The sequence below is a fragment of the Embiotoca jacksoni genome, unplaced genomic scaffold, assembly GCF_022577435.1.
Source record: "Embiotoca jacksoni isolate LCO1_2020_lvr unplaced genomic scaffold, fEmbJac1.0.p SCAF_17, whole genome shotgun sequence".
Taxonomy (NCBI): domain Eukaryota; kingdom Metazoa; phylum Chordata; class Actinopteri; family Embiotocidae; genus Embiotoca; species Embiotoca jacksoni.
The window spans coordinates 3,521,071-3,538,846 of record NW_027185307.1 but is presented as its reverse complement, the minus strand read 5'-3'; the positions used below and the strand labels follow the sequence as shown (position 1 = coordinate 3,538,846).

Sequence of the window (17,776 nt, the reverse complement as noted above, 5' to 3'; positions counted from 1 at the left end):
GAGTGAAAGGATCCTCATTCCCAGAGATTAAGATGGCCTTGGTTGCCTGCTCCAGTTCTTCAGCCTCATTTTGTGGAATATCCTACAAAAAAAAGAAGAAAAAAAAAAAGCAATACATGAGGACAACTAGAAGACCACATAGTAGAGTTGCACAATACACAATATGAAAAAATTACTTTCCATCTGCACAAAATTTCCAGATACCAAATGCTCATCTCCAGATGACATGTTTTGATCCTATTTATTATACTCTCTAACTGTCAAAATTTTAATTGGTGCAAATCAAACAAATTTGTATTACATGTGACAAGGGTCTTAGACTTTTAGCTATGTAAGTGAGTGAGTGAGATGCCCTTACCTGGTATTCATTGGGTAGGTGCTGAACAGATTCGCCCGAGTCGATCATCAGAGATTTGAGGATACATTCTCTCCTGATGTTGACGTCCACAGTCGGAGCAAAGAGAGTTGCCATTGGTTCAAAGTACACACACAAACAAATACAAAAAGACTATTCATCTATGGATCCCACACATACACATTCATAGGTACCTCATCCAAAACCTGCAAGGTCCTGGTAATCTTCTCTTTAACAACTCCTCCGTTACTACTGGTGATCTCCAGCAGGTTGGTGGAGTTCTTATCCGACTGCCCAAAGAACTTTGTCTACAGGGGAACTGCTGTAATTCACAGGAACTCAGCATTGATCTGAAAAATGAGAAGAGCAAAAAATACAGAAAGATTTTGACTGCTGTATTGTGTGTGTTTTATTTAGATTGTGCAATACTTAAACCTAGAAACACAAAACCTGAATCACCAGTACAGTCTATTATTTCCTACAAAAAATGATTTCTCGAACATGAATTGACAGTTGAGGCTATTTTTTTTAATTTTTTATTTCATGAATGTAAACTATAAGACAGTTGCTCATGTGACCACATTTATGATTTAATTTTTCATTGTTTATTTTGAATGATTTAAGATGTAGAATATGACCTTTGGGATTTAAGTAATAATTACAGAATGTAATCTAAACATATAACATACAGAGGGACAGTAAAGAATTGCAGCGCCTCAGGAGGAACTATTAACACCGGAGCAGTTGCGCGCAGGTTGCTTTAGGGTGTGACTCCCGCTCACTCCTCAGATGCAATCTGGAAGAAGAACTGATAGCATCGTGTCTTCATTGCTGCTGAACTTTACCTGTGTCCTACAGGCTAGTACTGGTGAAAACAGCCAATGCTCACTCTTGGGAAACAATACTGTATGTGCACGCTAATTTTGTAAGACTTTGTGAAGTTATTTTGAGCGTCAAAGTGCAAATATGTAGTTTAGAAATCCGCGACGATCTCGAGCCGCGAGTTTTAGCTTTAGCAGGTAAGCTAGCTGCCATGCCGCGGTAACACGGGTTGTTTGTACCTGAATGTTGTCTTGCAGGGATGCCACTAACGTTATCTACTTTCACACAGTAATTATTTGGGCTCTCACACTGCTGTTAGTTACCTAAAGTGTTAATATGTTTCAGTGCCTTGAGTTTCAGAACAGGGATGAAGAGAGAATGTCACATTAGTTAATGACAGTTTATACAATTTAAATCTGCACATGCTGCTGTTTAAATGTTCTTTAGTGAACTTGTTTTGTATTTCTATGTGTGATATGCAGATCCATTAGAAGTGTCAAGGTCAAATCTATTTTGAGACAGTTTAATATAGCTTGTTATAAATACAGTTGAGAATGGCTGTAAATTGCACTGTATCTTTATAGTTGCCCTAAATCACTCGTGTACAGGTGATTAAGTGTACTTTATGTTGCTTATAGTGGAAGACTGTGAGAAGTACACTGAATATGTATTGTGGTAGTTGCGATGAATGCATTTCTGTCAAGAATGGTAAGATAACCAGACTTTTTGACATTTGTACATTTCAGAGACAGTAGGAGACTGTAAGAGAGATGCTGTAACAAGTGATGTTTATGTTGTTTTGAAATTAAGAATAAGATGCAATCTGGAAGAAGAACTGAACGCCTCATGTCTTCATTGCTGCTGAACTTTACCTGCACAGGATATTCATTTTTGTTGCTGTGGTATCATTCTTGGGACACAATAGAGAAACCACAAAAATTTGACTCCAGCTTGTGATGTCATCATGTATAAAGTCTGAAGCTTCTCCAGACTGTCTGAGACCCTTTTTATCTGAAACCATTTTGACTGGATGCAGATCTGTAATAAAAAGGTGTAACCATGGATGCAGAATATTCATTATTGCATATGGTTACACTTCTGATTATTTATCTATATAAATAATAAATAAAGTGTATCAAATCAAAATCTATGACAAGAAACTGGCTGTTGTAAAAAAAAAAAAAAAAAAAGGCCTCTGTTTTATACAGTGTTCAGCTTTTAAACTAAGAAATATCCCCATGTACTCGATGGTCCCAGCAGTGCTCTGTGTCAACTTTTATCACTCCAAATTCATCCATAATGAAGCCGCTCTATGCTTAGAACTGACATCAGTTTAAGTCTTAGCTCTTTCATTTTTGGATGAGAAAGTCACTTATGTTCACTAACATTTTGAAATAACCTGCAGGAATTCTATAAATTATGTTCTGTACTTCAAGACTGACCTTATACATGTATGTATCTTTTGAGGTTAATCAGTCGCATTCCCTCAACTATAGTCAGCCAGTGGGCATGGATCTGTCAGCTCCTCATGGTCAAGAAGCATCACCTCCTTTGTAGGACACGTTCTCAGTTCATAGGCTCTGCAATGTTCAGCTTTCTGAAAAGAAGCTTATCCTTGACAACAACCATCTGAATTATTTCAATCAATTCAGGCATCCCTGCCAGTGACCCATGTGCAAGATCATTCCATTTCTGTAGTTAAGGACACTGTAAGTTGCCCTTTTAGCCAAGCATACACAATCCAAGTCTGGGTACCTCTGCTTCATACACAGCAAATTCATATCTTTGGAATAAACTCTGAGTTCAAATCAACTCTTTTTGCTTGTACATGTGAGACCATCAAATACACTGTCAAGCAGTGAAAGGAACTCTTTTCTTGGAGTTGATTTTTCACATTTTTCAGGAGTTGATCCTGAATTCTTTGGGAGTTAAAACTCAACTCCCATGAAGAGTAAATTTTACTTTAACCTTGAGTTGTTTGAATGTGAACTCTTTTCAGTGTTAAGTCAACACTTAAAAGTGTGTATTGTTTGACATTCAAGGAGTTAAAATTTCATAATACTATAAAGGTTTTAGATAATACTGACAACAAGATCAAAACACATTAATCACATTTATATTTAACAATTATATGTATTGTGATTATATGTAATTTGTAATAATTAATGCTGTATGAAAACTTTGGATAACAAGTTGCAAACTAACCAATGTATTAATTCCAGTGATTGGTATATATGTTACATTTCTACCTTGTACACTTATGGTTTTGAATGATAACCCCATTTTATTTATCATTATGTCTTCATTGAAATATTAATAAACAGCATGTTTTAACAAAACTAAATATAATTTCTGTCCATCACTTTGATTTAATTTGATTCCTTTATTCTTAAAAGTTACAAAGAAATAACTAAGGCATCCTGGGAAATGCTAATACGGCAACAAAGCTGTGCAGTCAACACACTGTTTTCCATTCACCCATTCACACACACATTAATGAGCAAGGTGCTCGCCATCAGGAATACATTCACACACCAATGGTACGCCATCCGGAGCAACTTGGGTTTCAGGACACTTAGGCATGTGGACAGGAGTTGGAAGTTTCTTACAAAAGCTTAGACTTGCAGGGTGTAGCAACCACTGTGTACATTAAAGAAGTGTCCTTTGCAATCTTTCACAGATAGAATTTGCTGGTTTTAGTAACGTGTAGTATTTTAAAGCTAATTCTGCTATTTAGGAATAAACTATTTAAATGTGACTACTTAAAAAAAGGGCTGCAGCATTTCTCTATAAAAAAAAATTGTTCCTTGCTGCAAGAATAAAAATTGGAAACAGAATTGAACAGTTAATAGGAATAATTATGAAATATATAAATAATTAATTTTGGTTCTTTTTCTGCAGGGTGATCCCTGATTGTGTAGTGGCTAGGATTCAGTGCTTTCACCACCGCAGCCCGGGGTCGATTCCCGGTCGGGGAATTGTGAGCTTGTCTCAAACGGAGCACAAATGCCAATTTTTAGGCGGTGCAGTGGTTAGCATTGTCGCCTCACAGCAAAAAGGTTGTGGGTTTGAATCCGGGCCTGGGCCTTTCTGTGTGGAGTTTGCATGTTCTCCTTTTGCCTGCGTGGGTTCTCTCCAGGTACTCCAGCTTCCTCCCACCATCCAAAAACATGCACCTCAGGTTAATTGGTGGTTGTACAAATTGCCCTTAGGTGTGAATGGTCTTTGTTTCCGTCAGTCTCTATGTGGCCCTGTGATGGATTGGCGACCTGTCCAGGGTGTACCCTGCCTTCGCCCAAAGTGAGCTGGGATAGGCTCCAGCCCCCCCTTGACCCTGTTCAGGATAAAGTGGGTATAGATAATGGATGGTTCTGTAGGGTCTCGTATACAAAAATCTTGGCTACAATTCTGTTCAGAGAATTGCAAATGTTTGCACTTTTATTCAATGTTGTTATTTTTTTTTACATAAGAAGCATATTTTGTGTACAAACCACATTCATATATCTAAGCATAAGTAAAGTTAACTTTGTATGTGGTGATCGTATCATTATATTTGTACTTAGCTTCTGTAAAGTTGGGCCGCAGAAATTACCACAAATTGTCAGCGCCAGCAGAATTTCCCAGAGTGGAAATGCCAAAGGCAATGTGAGTGAGGACATATTTAAATGAAACAGCTTCAGTATTCTGTGCTCTCTCCTATCTCTCCCAAGGATGACACCTTTGATCTTCCCACTGCAGGCAGAGACACAGACTGGTGACATTGTAATGACTAAAGGTGTATTTACAACCCCCACTGAATCCACAATCACTGATTTTGTCCTGAAAAAAACCTGTTTTACTTCTGAACTTTCCATCTTTTACAACATTCTGTGTTCATAACAATATTGTCACGGACCCTTACACTACCCACTATTGTTTCCATATAATTTTGTGTTAAAAAAAAGCTTTTGTCCTGCAATTTACCAACATTGTTTAAGTGAGCATAAGATTTAAGATTTTAAATAAAACCCAAAATATTTTGTCTTCTGCATTTCCTGATTTATCAATTTACACTCAACAAAAAAGATGTGCCTTGGACTGGTCACAGTAAAAGGGCACTCTAAAATGTTCAGTTTTATCCTGAAAAAAAATGAAGCCAAATTATTTGTTGTGTGGGGTGGGGTAGGGCGAATTAGTCAGTATCTGATGTGACCACCATTTGTCTCATGCATTGCAACACACCTCCCTCCAAGAAATCTGCATGGTTTTTTTTCGACATGGAGCTGTGCATTATCATGCTGCGACATGCGGCAAGGTCACTGGATGAGTGCCACGTAAATGGGCTTCAGGTCCCGGTCGTCACGATATTGTCATCTGTGCATTCAAATTGCCCCTCAAACAATAGTTGCAAGTTGCTCTTGCAAGGCCACACCATAATCCTACCGCCAACATGGGCCACTCTGTTTACCATGTTTACATCACCAAACTGTTTGCCCACATGACACCATACGAGCCATATGCTCAGTACAGTGTAAACCGAGATTCATCCAGAAAGAGAAAATTCTCCAAAGGGCCAGATGACATCGAAAGGGAGCATTTTGTCCACTCAAGTTGGTTACGATGATGTACTGTCAGTTGAGGGCAGTGAGCACTCAGAAAAGCTTCCGAGACCATTTCTGACAGTTTGTGCAGAAATTCTTAAATTTTGCAAGCTAACTGTTGCATTAGCTGTCCGGGTGGCTGGTCTACGATGATCTTGCGGCTGAAGCTACCGAATGCAGGAGTCCTGGGCTGGTGTGGTTACATGTGGTCTGCAGTTGTGAGGCCAGTTGGATATACTGCCAAATTTGATACCAATGATGCTGGCGACAGTAAGAAGAATAATCAATTCAAAGGCAACTGCTAGCATTAAGTTGCATGATAAAATTGCAGATTTTGAAGTGGCCTTTTATTGTGACCCATTCATCTAATTGCACCTTTGCAATAATTATTCTTAGCATCTGAATATGCTCCACCACAAAGGGAGGTGAAGTGCTAACTGACACTCATTTTAACAAATTTGGAATCATAATTTTAGAGAAATAAACCTTTTGTGTGCATAAAAACGCCTCAGATCTTTTGCTTTAAATGGGACAAAAAAAAAAAGTGCTGCATTTATATTTTTTTGTATGTGGTGCTTTGTCCATTTGAGCAGCAGTATAAGTGTTATTCTCCATCTTTTGGGGATAAATATGCTTTAAAGGGCTTAAACCGGCCTGTGTGTGTGAGTGATCGAACATGTATGTGTGTGTGTGCAGGCAGGGCAGGGCTTCATTGGACATCAAATAATAAGCCATCATCAATCTCTGTCACCGTCTCCAGGGAATGTGTGTGTGTGTGTGTGTGTGTGTGTGTGTGTGTGTGTGTGTGTGTGTGTGTGTGTGTGTGTGTGTGTGTGTGAGTGTGTGAGAGAGAGAGAGAGAGCAGGGGGGAAAGGGGGCAGGTTAAGTGTATGTGTGTCCACTCAGGAGAAGAGTAAATGTGGGGGAGACAAAGGAAGGGTTTTAGGCTTTAGAACAATGTACACCCTAGTGTGCTTATGTGTGTGTGTGTGTGTGTGTGTGTGTGTGTGTGTGTGTGTGTGTGTGTGTGTGTGTGAATGACTGAGATATGGACAAAACATGACTCTGAGAATATCCTATCAGGGAAGAGCAATAACAATGTTATTTCTATTTCCAAACGTTATCATCATGATGTGTTCCCTCACTCAGAGCCACGGTGACATGTTCTTTCTGTCTTACAAAATCTCTTAAATGTCATCTAAACCCAGGCTGTGTGGGAGATATGGTAGAGGACCGAAATGCACTTGATGAAATCGATGGGTTGTTTGGTGATTTTTTTTTTATTATGTTTTTAAGATTGCTGTAAAAAAAAATTACACCGAAACTACTAAATATTTATAAATATCAAGTGGTGGTATATATTAGTATAGTGTAGTAGAGTAAAATACAGCAGTAAAGTAATATTTATGTACATTGATGAACTCATACTTTGTCATTATAGTGAATGGCAAGTGTTTGTTTACTGGAGTGGTACAGTTGCTCCAGCGGGGCGGGGTTTGGTAGATCCGCCAATCAGCATCGCTCCTCACCCGAACAGCCGTTGCCCAGGAGGGACTTGCTGCTCTGTAAGCCAATCAGCGTCTACCTTTCTCATTGCAGGGAGAAGTTAACAGTCGGGCGTCAGTCTGGTTCATAGCCACGATGGTTGCGCTACCATGCTTACTGCTCGTCCTACTGTTCGGGACAAGGATAAAAGAAAATACCGGTAAGTGCCATTAAATGAACGCAGTACAGGCGTGTCTTGTGTTTGTCCAAAGTTACGCTCTCGGGTGCGATGGGTACTGTTAGAAAAAGCTCTTTGTTCAAGAAGCCCGAAGAAACAGAGTGTCTAACTAAGATGGCGCAGGATCTGCGGCCAGCCTGCTGCTGCTTGACTGTTTGAGGAATGTTTATTGTCTGGGGAAAAATGAACAGTGGGCTTAAAGTCACACTTGGTTCAGAAAGGGTGATTGCTATTAACTCGGGATCAGAACTGAGAGCTGACCTCTCTTCGGCCAGGGTTTTTGGTGATAGCGTTGGGATTCTGCTTTGCCAACAAAGAGCACCCGGAGTCCGGAGGAACGGTGCCCAGTTTCGTAAATACAAAGTTGGTAGCATCTCTAACTGAATGTTTGCTTTTTTTTGTTAAGCATTAGTTGTTAATTTACCTTGGGGGAATAGAATCTGTTCCGTCTTGCTTCTCTTTGGGACGTGGATATTCCCATCTTGTTCAGGAACACCAGTCTAACGGGGCAGCATTGTTTCACCTTTGGAACTCGGTAACTGTTTTCTGATCTCGGATGCTGTGACGGTGGCGATGTGTTGGTTTACATGTTACATGTTTTTTCCCTTTTTGTTGGTCTGGTGGCAAACATGTTGCTTCCATTAGAACATAACAAAGTGGGTAAATGTCCACTGGTAGTTTAACTCGCTCTGTCTGTTTGACAACCTAATACTCCTAGCACCATCACGTGAGTTTTTTTATTTTATTTTATTTTTTTAGATTACCTGTACTTTACCGGTTGTTGAGTGTCTTGTGAGATTACGGTTTTGTTGTGGTAGGGAAGTGATGACCCTGGTTTTATTTCAGATATGCAGCATCTTGTTGTTGTTGTTGTTGTTGAAGACACCACTGTTAAACATCATGCTGCCAAAGAAACAATTTCTTCAGAACCTCTTCATCCTCCCTGTTTGTCAGGGCATCCCAATAAGCCAAGCTCCTTTTTATTTATTTTTTTAAAGCTACCAGTTTAATGCTGCTTTGTATTGTTTTAGGTCTTAAAACGATTTGTTCAAGTTGTCAGGTGCATTCGGCTTACAGGTTTTTAAACAGCACTCAAAACACGCCTTTTGGAAATGGCTTTGCAGTGATATTGTTGTTCACTTCCATCTACTTGCACTGGAAGAAGACTCCGGTTGAAATGTTTAAGAAAACCTGGCGTCATCTTTATTCATGTCCGAGTAGATGGTGGGGGGGGTGGATACTCGTGAAGCTTGAAGGAATCGGTCACGTTTGTTGGATGGTTTTTGTGGTTTACAGATGAGCAGGATTGAATCCCCCCCACGTGATTTGTGAATTGGATTTGGCATTACAGCTCCTCATTAGAGCACGGGCAAGATCCACCATCCACCAGCGCTGCTATCACTGATGCTCTCATTGTGTTTCATTTTTGCGACGGAACTGATGTCTTTTTTTAAATGTTTCATTTCAAAAAGCAGAATGTGTTCATAAAAAGGGGAAGGCTGCTCTCATAGGTGCAAAAAGCCTTTACTGTGTTTCCTGTTGATTTGCAGGCTCACCCGTTTCCTTTGTGTGACATTCCTGTGTGTGTGTGTGTGTGTGTGTGTGTGAGAGAGAGAGAGAGAGAGAGTGTGTGTGAATGTGTGAGAGAGAGAGAGTGTGTGAGACAGACAGACAGACAGACAGAGAGACAGAGATTTTTTTTTTTTTTTTTTTCAAACGGCATGCATAAAGATGTCATTAGAACGGTCGTGTCCTCATATACCCCATCCCTGCCTCCCATGCAGGCTGGATATTAAATTGTCATGTTGGCTCAGGGACACCCAATAAAGGAGGTGAATTCTGCTTTCTTTGTCCAACAATAGGATCGTCATGGTGTGGGTCCATGCTCGGAGCTGCATCATTTACATTAGAATAGGATCCTATATTTTAGATGCAGAAAATCTCACCCACAGAGTAGGAAAAAAAAAATTAATCGGGGCATCAATGTGCATTTCAGCTGCAATATGAGTGGCAATTTCCTGGCCGTACGTTTTGACTCTGCACATTCACAAAAGGATAGATATGATGGAACCCAGAGAGCACTGCCACTGACACTTTTTGCCCATCACGTTGTTTTTCGGCATTCGACCACCACACCCCTGTAGTTAGCACACTTGCTACGCGCTGGCGGTGGGCTAAATCAGGTGGTGACCCTCGTACTGTCATCTTGCTGCCGGGGTTAGCAGTCATTCTGCATAACAGGCTCTGTCCTCATGCTCGGTCTCTTGTTCCCTCAATCCTCCCACCTTCCATTTTCATTTCTTTTCTTTAGTCCCGTGCTTCTCCTCCTGCCCCCTTCAGGCACAGGAAGTGAACGGGGCCACATTTAGCCTGAGTGGCTGATTTTAAAGGATGCGTGTTGTGTCAGCAACTCAGTTAAACGCAGTTCACCGTCAAAGGTGACTCCAAATCAAACCTGACCGTCACCTACAGCAGAGGTTGTGGGTATCAGTTCAAGAGGTTATCTGATTTTTGCGCCAGGATTTCTACTGCTAATGAAATTCCTGAAATATCATGAGATTTAGAGACATAATGTGTCCCACTTACTGCAAAGTATACACGGTATGTTGACATTACAATAATTGAATGCAAGAAATCAACAGGGAATTTTTCATTTTATTTATTTTGCTGACATATTTCAGAAAAGCTGAAATGTTTTTATTTTCAGATTTTAACATGTCTCAAAGGACTCTTTGTGACAAAATATTTTTTCAAAGGACTTTTTTTCTTTGCTTGTTATGATAATTATCATTGGGCCTTGATCTGGATTTTTTTCTTTCACTTTTTCAGCTATGAGCAGCTCATCTGAGAACTCGGTGTTTTTATGTACACTAATATCCAAATTATGATCTTGGTTATGTGTTGTGGTTGTAAACATTCCATCATAACTATTAGGTGACATACAATTGATTGGAAAATTATTTTATGTTTGATTATTCACTTAAATTGCTTGTGCTTGTTGCTTGGCTATTCAATTTCAAAAGCAAGAGGGCTGAATATGAAAATCTCTGGAAGCTTGAGGGCAGTACAGAATATTTTGTCAGTTATCAGCAAAAAATAACTAATTTATTATAATGTTTGCACATGGACAAAACTAGTTATTCACATTTTTTTTTCACTTATGGTATCAATTTCAGAAAACAAAATGTAAAATGAACATGGTAAAACAGTATGGGCCAATTATGATACTATCAAAACAATTCCAAGCAGACATAAGGTGCCTATTTAAGGTACATATCCATATTTTTTTTAAAAGGTAAAAACAGCAAACAATATTCACACCACCAAGAAGTAGTATCTCTTTGAATCATTATAAAACAGGTCTTTGGGCTTTGCATTCTCATTACAACAGTATTACATGCCTCAATCAGGTCATTTACCACAATAGAGCTATTAAACATATTTGATGTCTGTTGTTTTAAGTCTGAGAGAATTTACACTGCCTCGAATATGCTATTTTAACATAGTCTGGCTCACGTGTAGAAATGGTAATCCTGAGACACTCGTGCAACGTCTTATTGGTCATGGAACAGTGTCCCCTTGTTTTTATGGCATTCATATGAAAAAAGCTGAACTCTCGTGTGAGTGGATCCAAATATTGTCAGTTTTAGGTCTGTTGTTAAAATCATTATCTCTGTCTTGAAGGCACAAAGTCGGCAGTAGACTTTTCCCACCCGTCTTTCAATATTTAATTTGTTTAAGGATCCAAAAATGTCACCGGGAAAATAGACTTCTGCCATTCACTGTTCATTCAACATGTATTCCAAGACATTTTGTTTGCCAGTTTGTTTCCACTTGTGAAGGAAAGACAGAAAATCCTGGTGGAGTTCACAGAAACGGTCCTCAGCTGTAACTTTGCTGAGCAAAGACAACGGTGGAGGAAACACTGCTATGACTGAACATGCACACTGCAGAAGGGCCTTAAGGCTGCTGGGTATTGGCTCCAAAACAACCCTGGGTCCGTAGACCCATTCAAGTCATGGTTGTGTCATCAAGGACATAAAGCAGTTTATAGTCATTGTAAAAATACAATGAAATTGAACATAAAACAAGACATCCCAATTGCAATCAACAATAGATGTATAAATAAGTGTATTAAATGGATAAAACACAGGCTTCATTAGCTAAATTCTGATCAGTGCCTTGGCAGTTCTTCTGGCAATAATTTCATCATTTATAAGGCCTCAAAAAGTGGTATATTTGGGGGGCATGTCTGTTTGATTGACAGGCCTGTGGTACAGTAAGTCTGCTATAGTTGGGTAGTGTCCTCGGGTTCCCGATCAGATCGAGTCAGATCCACGACTTGCTTCTCCCCAGCTCATCAAAATATGGTCACTTCTGGCTCCAAAATAGCAAGGTCGAGATGGCCAAAATGCCAAACTTGAGGCTTCAGAGCAGCAATTCACAAACCAGTGGTTGACGTCAGTTGCTGCTTGGTGGCTACACGGGAGCAATTCAGGCACAGTATTGAATGTCAGTCATCTGCATTTCACAGCCTAATATCCAATGATGGTCGTTGGACACATGTAAAACTTAGGAATAAAAGACTTGGGCACAGGTGTTCACGTGAGCTGTTGTGCCAGTGGTGTCTTTACTGTCTAACAATTAACATTAAAAAAAAAAATGTTTCTTGTCGAAACGGTTTCTGTGAACACAGTCAGCTGGTAAAACCAATATTTTTTTGGTAAATGACAAACCGATCTGACAAACCGATTTTAGGATGAATGAAAAGCCAAGTCCGAATGCCTCTCGCCTTTGCGTTGCGACTCTCCTTTTCTGCTTGACTGCCTGTCAGATTCTGCAACGCGCGTCACACACAGATGCAGTGGAAGTGTTATTAAAAAACAATGTGGGATCAATATGGATACTTTACAAATTAATATGGGGTTGTCCTTGAGGACAGACGTCCAGTTTCCAATAAAAACAAGGACAGTTTTGTCCACCTTGGCGCAACACACCTGTGTTGGTGGCGCAAGTAGGTGTGGCAAACATGTTTGGTTCTTTGGTGAACACAAGCGCAGGGCATATCTCTAACACTTATGCATTTCTCACCTTTTTTTGAGAATTTTTACAAACCAGATATATAATCAATTAATTGAGAAAATAACCAGCTCATTATTCCATAATGACAATAATCACGAGTTGCAGTTGGATACAAAATGGTTCACAAGAGCTCCTCCTTAAAATACAATGGTAATATCAACTTAACAATGTAACTAATGATATTATATTAGTGTTCATTATTATAGCTGTGAAATATTGTCATAGCGTGATATTTTTTAGTTTTTTTTCCATTTGTCATCCTGTGAAAAACTACGTTTTGTATATAAAAAAAAAAAAAGTCATCATGCAGGCATTTAAATTTGTTTTGAATGTTGTAATTTTCCACTACTACAAAAATCAAGGTGAGAACTATTTGGAGGGGATGTAAATTCTCCACTTGTGTTGCACTGTAAATTGCTGAACGTGTATTTCAAGTAGATGGTTGCATACACTTTTAAAAAGTTGTCTATAGCCGTGGTGTAGTTGAAACCAGAGTTTCCTTTAGAGCAACAAAAAAACAGGAAGTAATATTTTTTTTAGTTAAGCAGTAGTCATGTGATTTTTCATCAAAGCCATAGTGACACCTCGGCTTCTGCCTTTCTGTAGGATTTAAAATATGTTGTGGAATTTTTTTTTTTTTTTTTTTTTTTTTTTTTAATATATTAATACTGATTCTGTAACAAACCAAAGAGTCTGCTGTCCGTTGATATTCTGTGCTTACTTTTCTCTGCACAGTGTTGCGGAAGTGCTTTAAAAAAAAAAAAAAAAAAAAAAGTATGCATCTGTTATGTTTCTCCGAAATGTTTGTGTAGCATTGTTTTTCTGGATTCCGTGTGCCGCTGCTGTAAGTACTACCGATGGAGGAATGCCAGGCATGCGGGTGACCCTGGATGGCTGTTGTCCTGGAGCGAGGAACCACGACTAATGTGAGAAGTTGTAGTCATGCCAGTGGCCATTGGATTCAAAGGCACTAATGCGTTAATGAATGCCTCCTCCCCCACACACCCCTGTTCACACAAAAAAATGGAATTCGAAAACCCTAATGCTGATTCTCTGTTTACGACAGGTGACAGTTATGCTTGTTTATCTCAGATGCGAATAAGAATACAAATTACTTGTCGATCCAAGTAGTTCATCTCTCCCCCCCCACACACACACCTTCTTTTCTTTTTTTTCTTACATATGTGAGAAAGACCTCAACAATACTAAGTAGAGGAAGTGGTATAATTTCAATTAAAGGGACGTATCTTAAAAAAGAAAAAACGAAGGAAAAAAAAGACAGGCTAAGAGTACGGGTAAATCCAGACCTTATATATTTTTCTAATCGATCCACACAAGCGTATTTTGCACCGTTTCAGAAATAATCACTGCACTAACACCTAAAAAAATATGTCAAATGAAACTTGTAGTCACACAACACTTTTCAAATAAGATGGGCATTTCAAGCAAAAAAAGACCATTATATTTTTGCTAGGAACTAGTCAACTATTATTGGAAGACTTTTCATTAAGATGAACCTGATGATTTTCAGTTTGGTGTACACCCAATTGAATTTCATAGCAATAAAAGCGGTTGAGAAACCTGATCTTGATAAAGTAGTAAGACGCAGACTGATTGAAGTGTCACCACAATTGTCTTTCAGTTTTGATGTAACGGCCTAATCTGACTGAATGTACGATGTATCGACTAGACTACAGGCTTCATTCTTGCACCTGACGTTTCTCACACAAGTGTATCATTTTTGGTAGAGTGCTTATTTTTATTTTTTTTTTGCTTTGGTACTTCTGTCACGGTGCATCGATTTGATATATAACTATTTCTATGAAAATAAAATGAAAGCACAAACGCATTTAAAACTACAGTTATTTTGATGTAGAGCTGGCAGCGCAGTGTTTTGCAGAGCAGCAGGTAGAACCAAGTGTTTTGCAGATGTAGGACTGGAGGCAAGGCACCAGAGCAGCCAATCAGACGGTCAGCCGGTTCAGTCTGAGCTGTGAGTCAGCTCCTTCGAAACAGCACGCTTCTCTCTGGCCTCCATTAACTCTGGTTCTCTCTACCCCCGCCTCTTTCCCCGTCCATGCTTCACTCAGGAGGGTTTCTCTCTGTGTCTCGGTGTATGCGGAACGGACGTGGTCATTTATCTTAAGACTGCCTTACTCCTGGACTTTCAAGCTGAGACGATGCTCGGCAGAAGTGAAGAGAAAGCACAATTCCAGCTCTCACAGTCTCAAACTCTAAATTGATTTATAAATGTCAAAAAATTACAAATGAATAACATTATGGTGACAAAGTGAATGAGATGGACCTCTACTGTGAAGATATGTTGCGTTCGTATCCTATGTTGTAACCAGAAGCTTACACGTTCCATTTGAATGCAGTAACAGTGGTGCTCCCAGATGTACTGCATGCACACTCGATTAATCTTAGTAGTAGTAGTAGTAGTTCATCTCATAAAAAGGCAAGTGGTTTGGTGAATTTTTTTTAATTTAATTGAATAAAATGTATTAATTAGCTTCGCTACATGAAGGTGAAATATTCCCCATTATATCATATGGTGAGAGTCAAAGTCTATGATGCATATATAGCTTGCTGCGTAAATGCTCATATAGACTCAATTTTGAATTCGAACGGGTCATTACAGTTTGAACGTTAATTAAGTTCGAACGATTGTTTGGATTTCTAATGAAAAGTGACAGCACTGGCATGAACGGACGAGACCAGCACACTGCTGCACTTTACAAAATGAAAAGTGTACTTTAGTGTGCCGAATCTATTGTTTGTTTCCCTTCAGAAGCCCTTCCTCAGTATTAATACTGCAGCAGAGTGCGGACGTTCTCCATTGGTCAAGACATAATGATAACAACAACACAGTAGAGCACTCAAAACGAACATGTTTACCAACATCTACTTGTCACACTTTTATGTCATTATTTTCACAGGGGAAGAGGACTCCAAAGCATTTATGAGGGAGAAAGTTGGAGCGCTTGTTTTGATGTAGATGACGTCTCTAATAAAAAAATGCGTCAGGATCGTTGTAATTTAGAAATGAGATGACAGAGGTATGAATCAAGATTACGTTTTTCTTATGTGCAGTACTACTACATTATAAACTAGTTTAATTACTTATCACATGAACATGATGGAAGAAAGTCTACTGGACTAAAAAATACTTTTGTTGTTCTAGACATTGATATCAGGGATGCACGTTCTTTTTCCCACCTCTGTAGAGTATTGGATCAATAAGCAGTAGAAGGAAGAGTCCTTGAAATCCTAACAATGTTTGTCCTTGTTCCTCCCTGACAATAAAGTAGCAATTTATCTTATTTCAGCCAAAAAAGTAACGATAAAATATTTGTCTATACTTGTTAAATCTCTTATTTTTCATTTGTGTAACTGAAGTTTTATCAATCATATCAGTTATATCAAATGACGAGTACTCGGAAGTTATCGAAGTCTGCTCCATGCACGTCACCGGGCTGCACACATTCTGATCCCTGACCCTCGTATAAGAGCAGTGGCTGAGACAGATGTACTGCCCCCCCTCCCCCTCCACTATTCTCAATCTGTTTGGCCACACACACACACACACACACACACACACACACACACACACACACACACACACACACACACACACACACACACACACATTAGAGAACATACTAACATAGAGATGATAGTAGACAAAGGCAGCACAAAGAACGGACAGCACGACCTCTGAAATATACAAACTCCGAAGTTGACGCAGTGTCACATGTTGCTCGACTTTCCTGTAGGGCTTTGTTGGCTATCCGTGCACCCCCCTCGCAGGGTTTGTATCTATCATAGTGTGAGCCACCGTTTGGTTTACACCACAACGCTGAGCTTTGACTCCAGCTTTGACCGGCAAGGGTAAACAATTCAGCAGGGCAGATAACGGCCCCCTTTTTTTTTTTTTTTTTTGTACAAGGGGGGAGGTTCATCTGGGTCTGGGGCAGTGGGCCCCCTTTCCCAGCACGCACACACATATGCACACATGCACAAAGATCACATCTGGTATGGACAAAGAGCTGGCCATAATAGAGCTGACTGAGTGGACGGGGAGGGGGGTGATGGGGGAGGTTGGGGCCATGACCTATGGAAATGTGCCTAAAGGTACAACTGAAAAGGGGGTATGAACTCGCACAGATTGATCTAAGGAACCGAGTGGGGGCAGGGCACCATATGGACGGTAATATGAAGAGCCCATGGATGTGTCTGTGTGTGTATGTTGGTATATTGTATTCTTGGTTTTAAGTCTAACAATTAAGGAAATTGTGTTAAACATAAATTGTGTGTCAATTTTTTTTGTATAACCCATGTAGACTGTTGCCAGGATATCAATGATTTGATGACCTAATTACAAAATATGTTGTTTCAATAGCAAGATGTGTTTAAAAAAAAAAAATGGCAATATACACTTATCCAAATTACTTTTAAGGGTGTAACGGTACACAAAAGTCACAGTTTGGTTTGGGACCTCAGTTCAGCACTAGGGATTGACATTTCAAGCAAAAAAATTGTTTCATGTTTAAGACGAGGGCCGTTGTTTGCGCTGCACGTCCAACATCAAGCTTTATCAGGGCTGTTGATTAGTGATCAGTGGAGACCATCGTGTGGTGCCTCGCTCTCTGATGACTGCGTAGATGTGGTGGTAAACAGATGAAGCTTGAATTTCCTGCATTTTTTAAATATTTTTTTGAAGGCGTTTTACACAGAACTTTTAGACTGCTTGTATTCATCTTTGCATACGTTTCAACTATGCGCACACTTGACATACACTGCTCAAAAAAAATAAAGGGAACACTTAAACAACACATCCTAGATCTCAATGAATGAAATATTCCAGTTGAAAATCTTTATTCATTACATAGTGGAATGTGTTGAGAACAAAATAACATAAGAATGATCAATGGAAATCAAAATCCTTATCCCATGTAGGTCTGGATTCAGAATCATACTCAAAATAAAAGTGGAAAAATCAGATCACAGGCTGATCCAACTTCTGTGGAAATTCCTCAAGACAAGTCAAAATGAGTCTCAGAAGTGTGTGTGGCCTCCACGTGCCTGTATCACTCCCTACAACGCCTGGGCATGATCCTGATGAGACGACGGATGTTCTCCTGAGGGATCTCCTCCCAGACCTGGATCAAAGCATCAGTCAACTCCTGGACAGTCTGTGGTGGATGTGGCGTT

General features: G+C 39.5%; 1 protein-coding gene across 1 annotated transcript in view; it reads left to right on the top strand.

The window, feature by feature from the left end:
• The first annotated feature begins 1,164 nt into the window (after positions 1-1,164).
• The window catches only part of tgfbr1b (transforming growth factor, beta receptor 1 b), a 67,435-nt gene continuing 50,823 nt past the window's right edge, over positions 1,165-17,776 (top strand). Inside the window, exons 1-2 of the mRNA XM_069151262.1 lie at positions 1,165-1,374; positions 7,357-7,462. Of these exons, the coding sequence (XP_069007363.1) occupies positions 7,399-7,462 (64 nt within the window). The 5' untranslated portion in view covers positions 1,165-1,374; positions 7,357-7,398. The remainder of the gene's footprint in view (positions 1,375-7,356; positions 7,463-17,776) is intronic.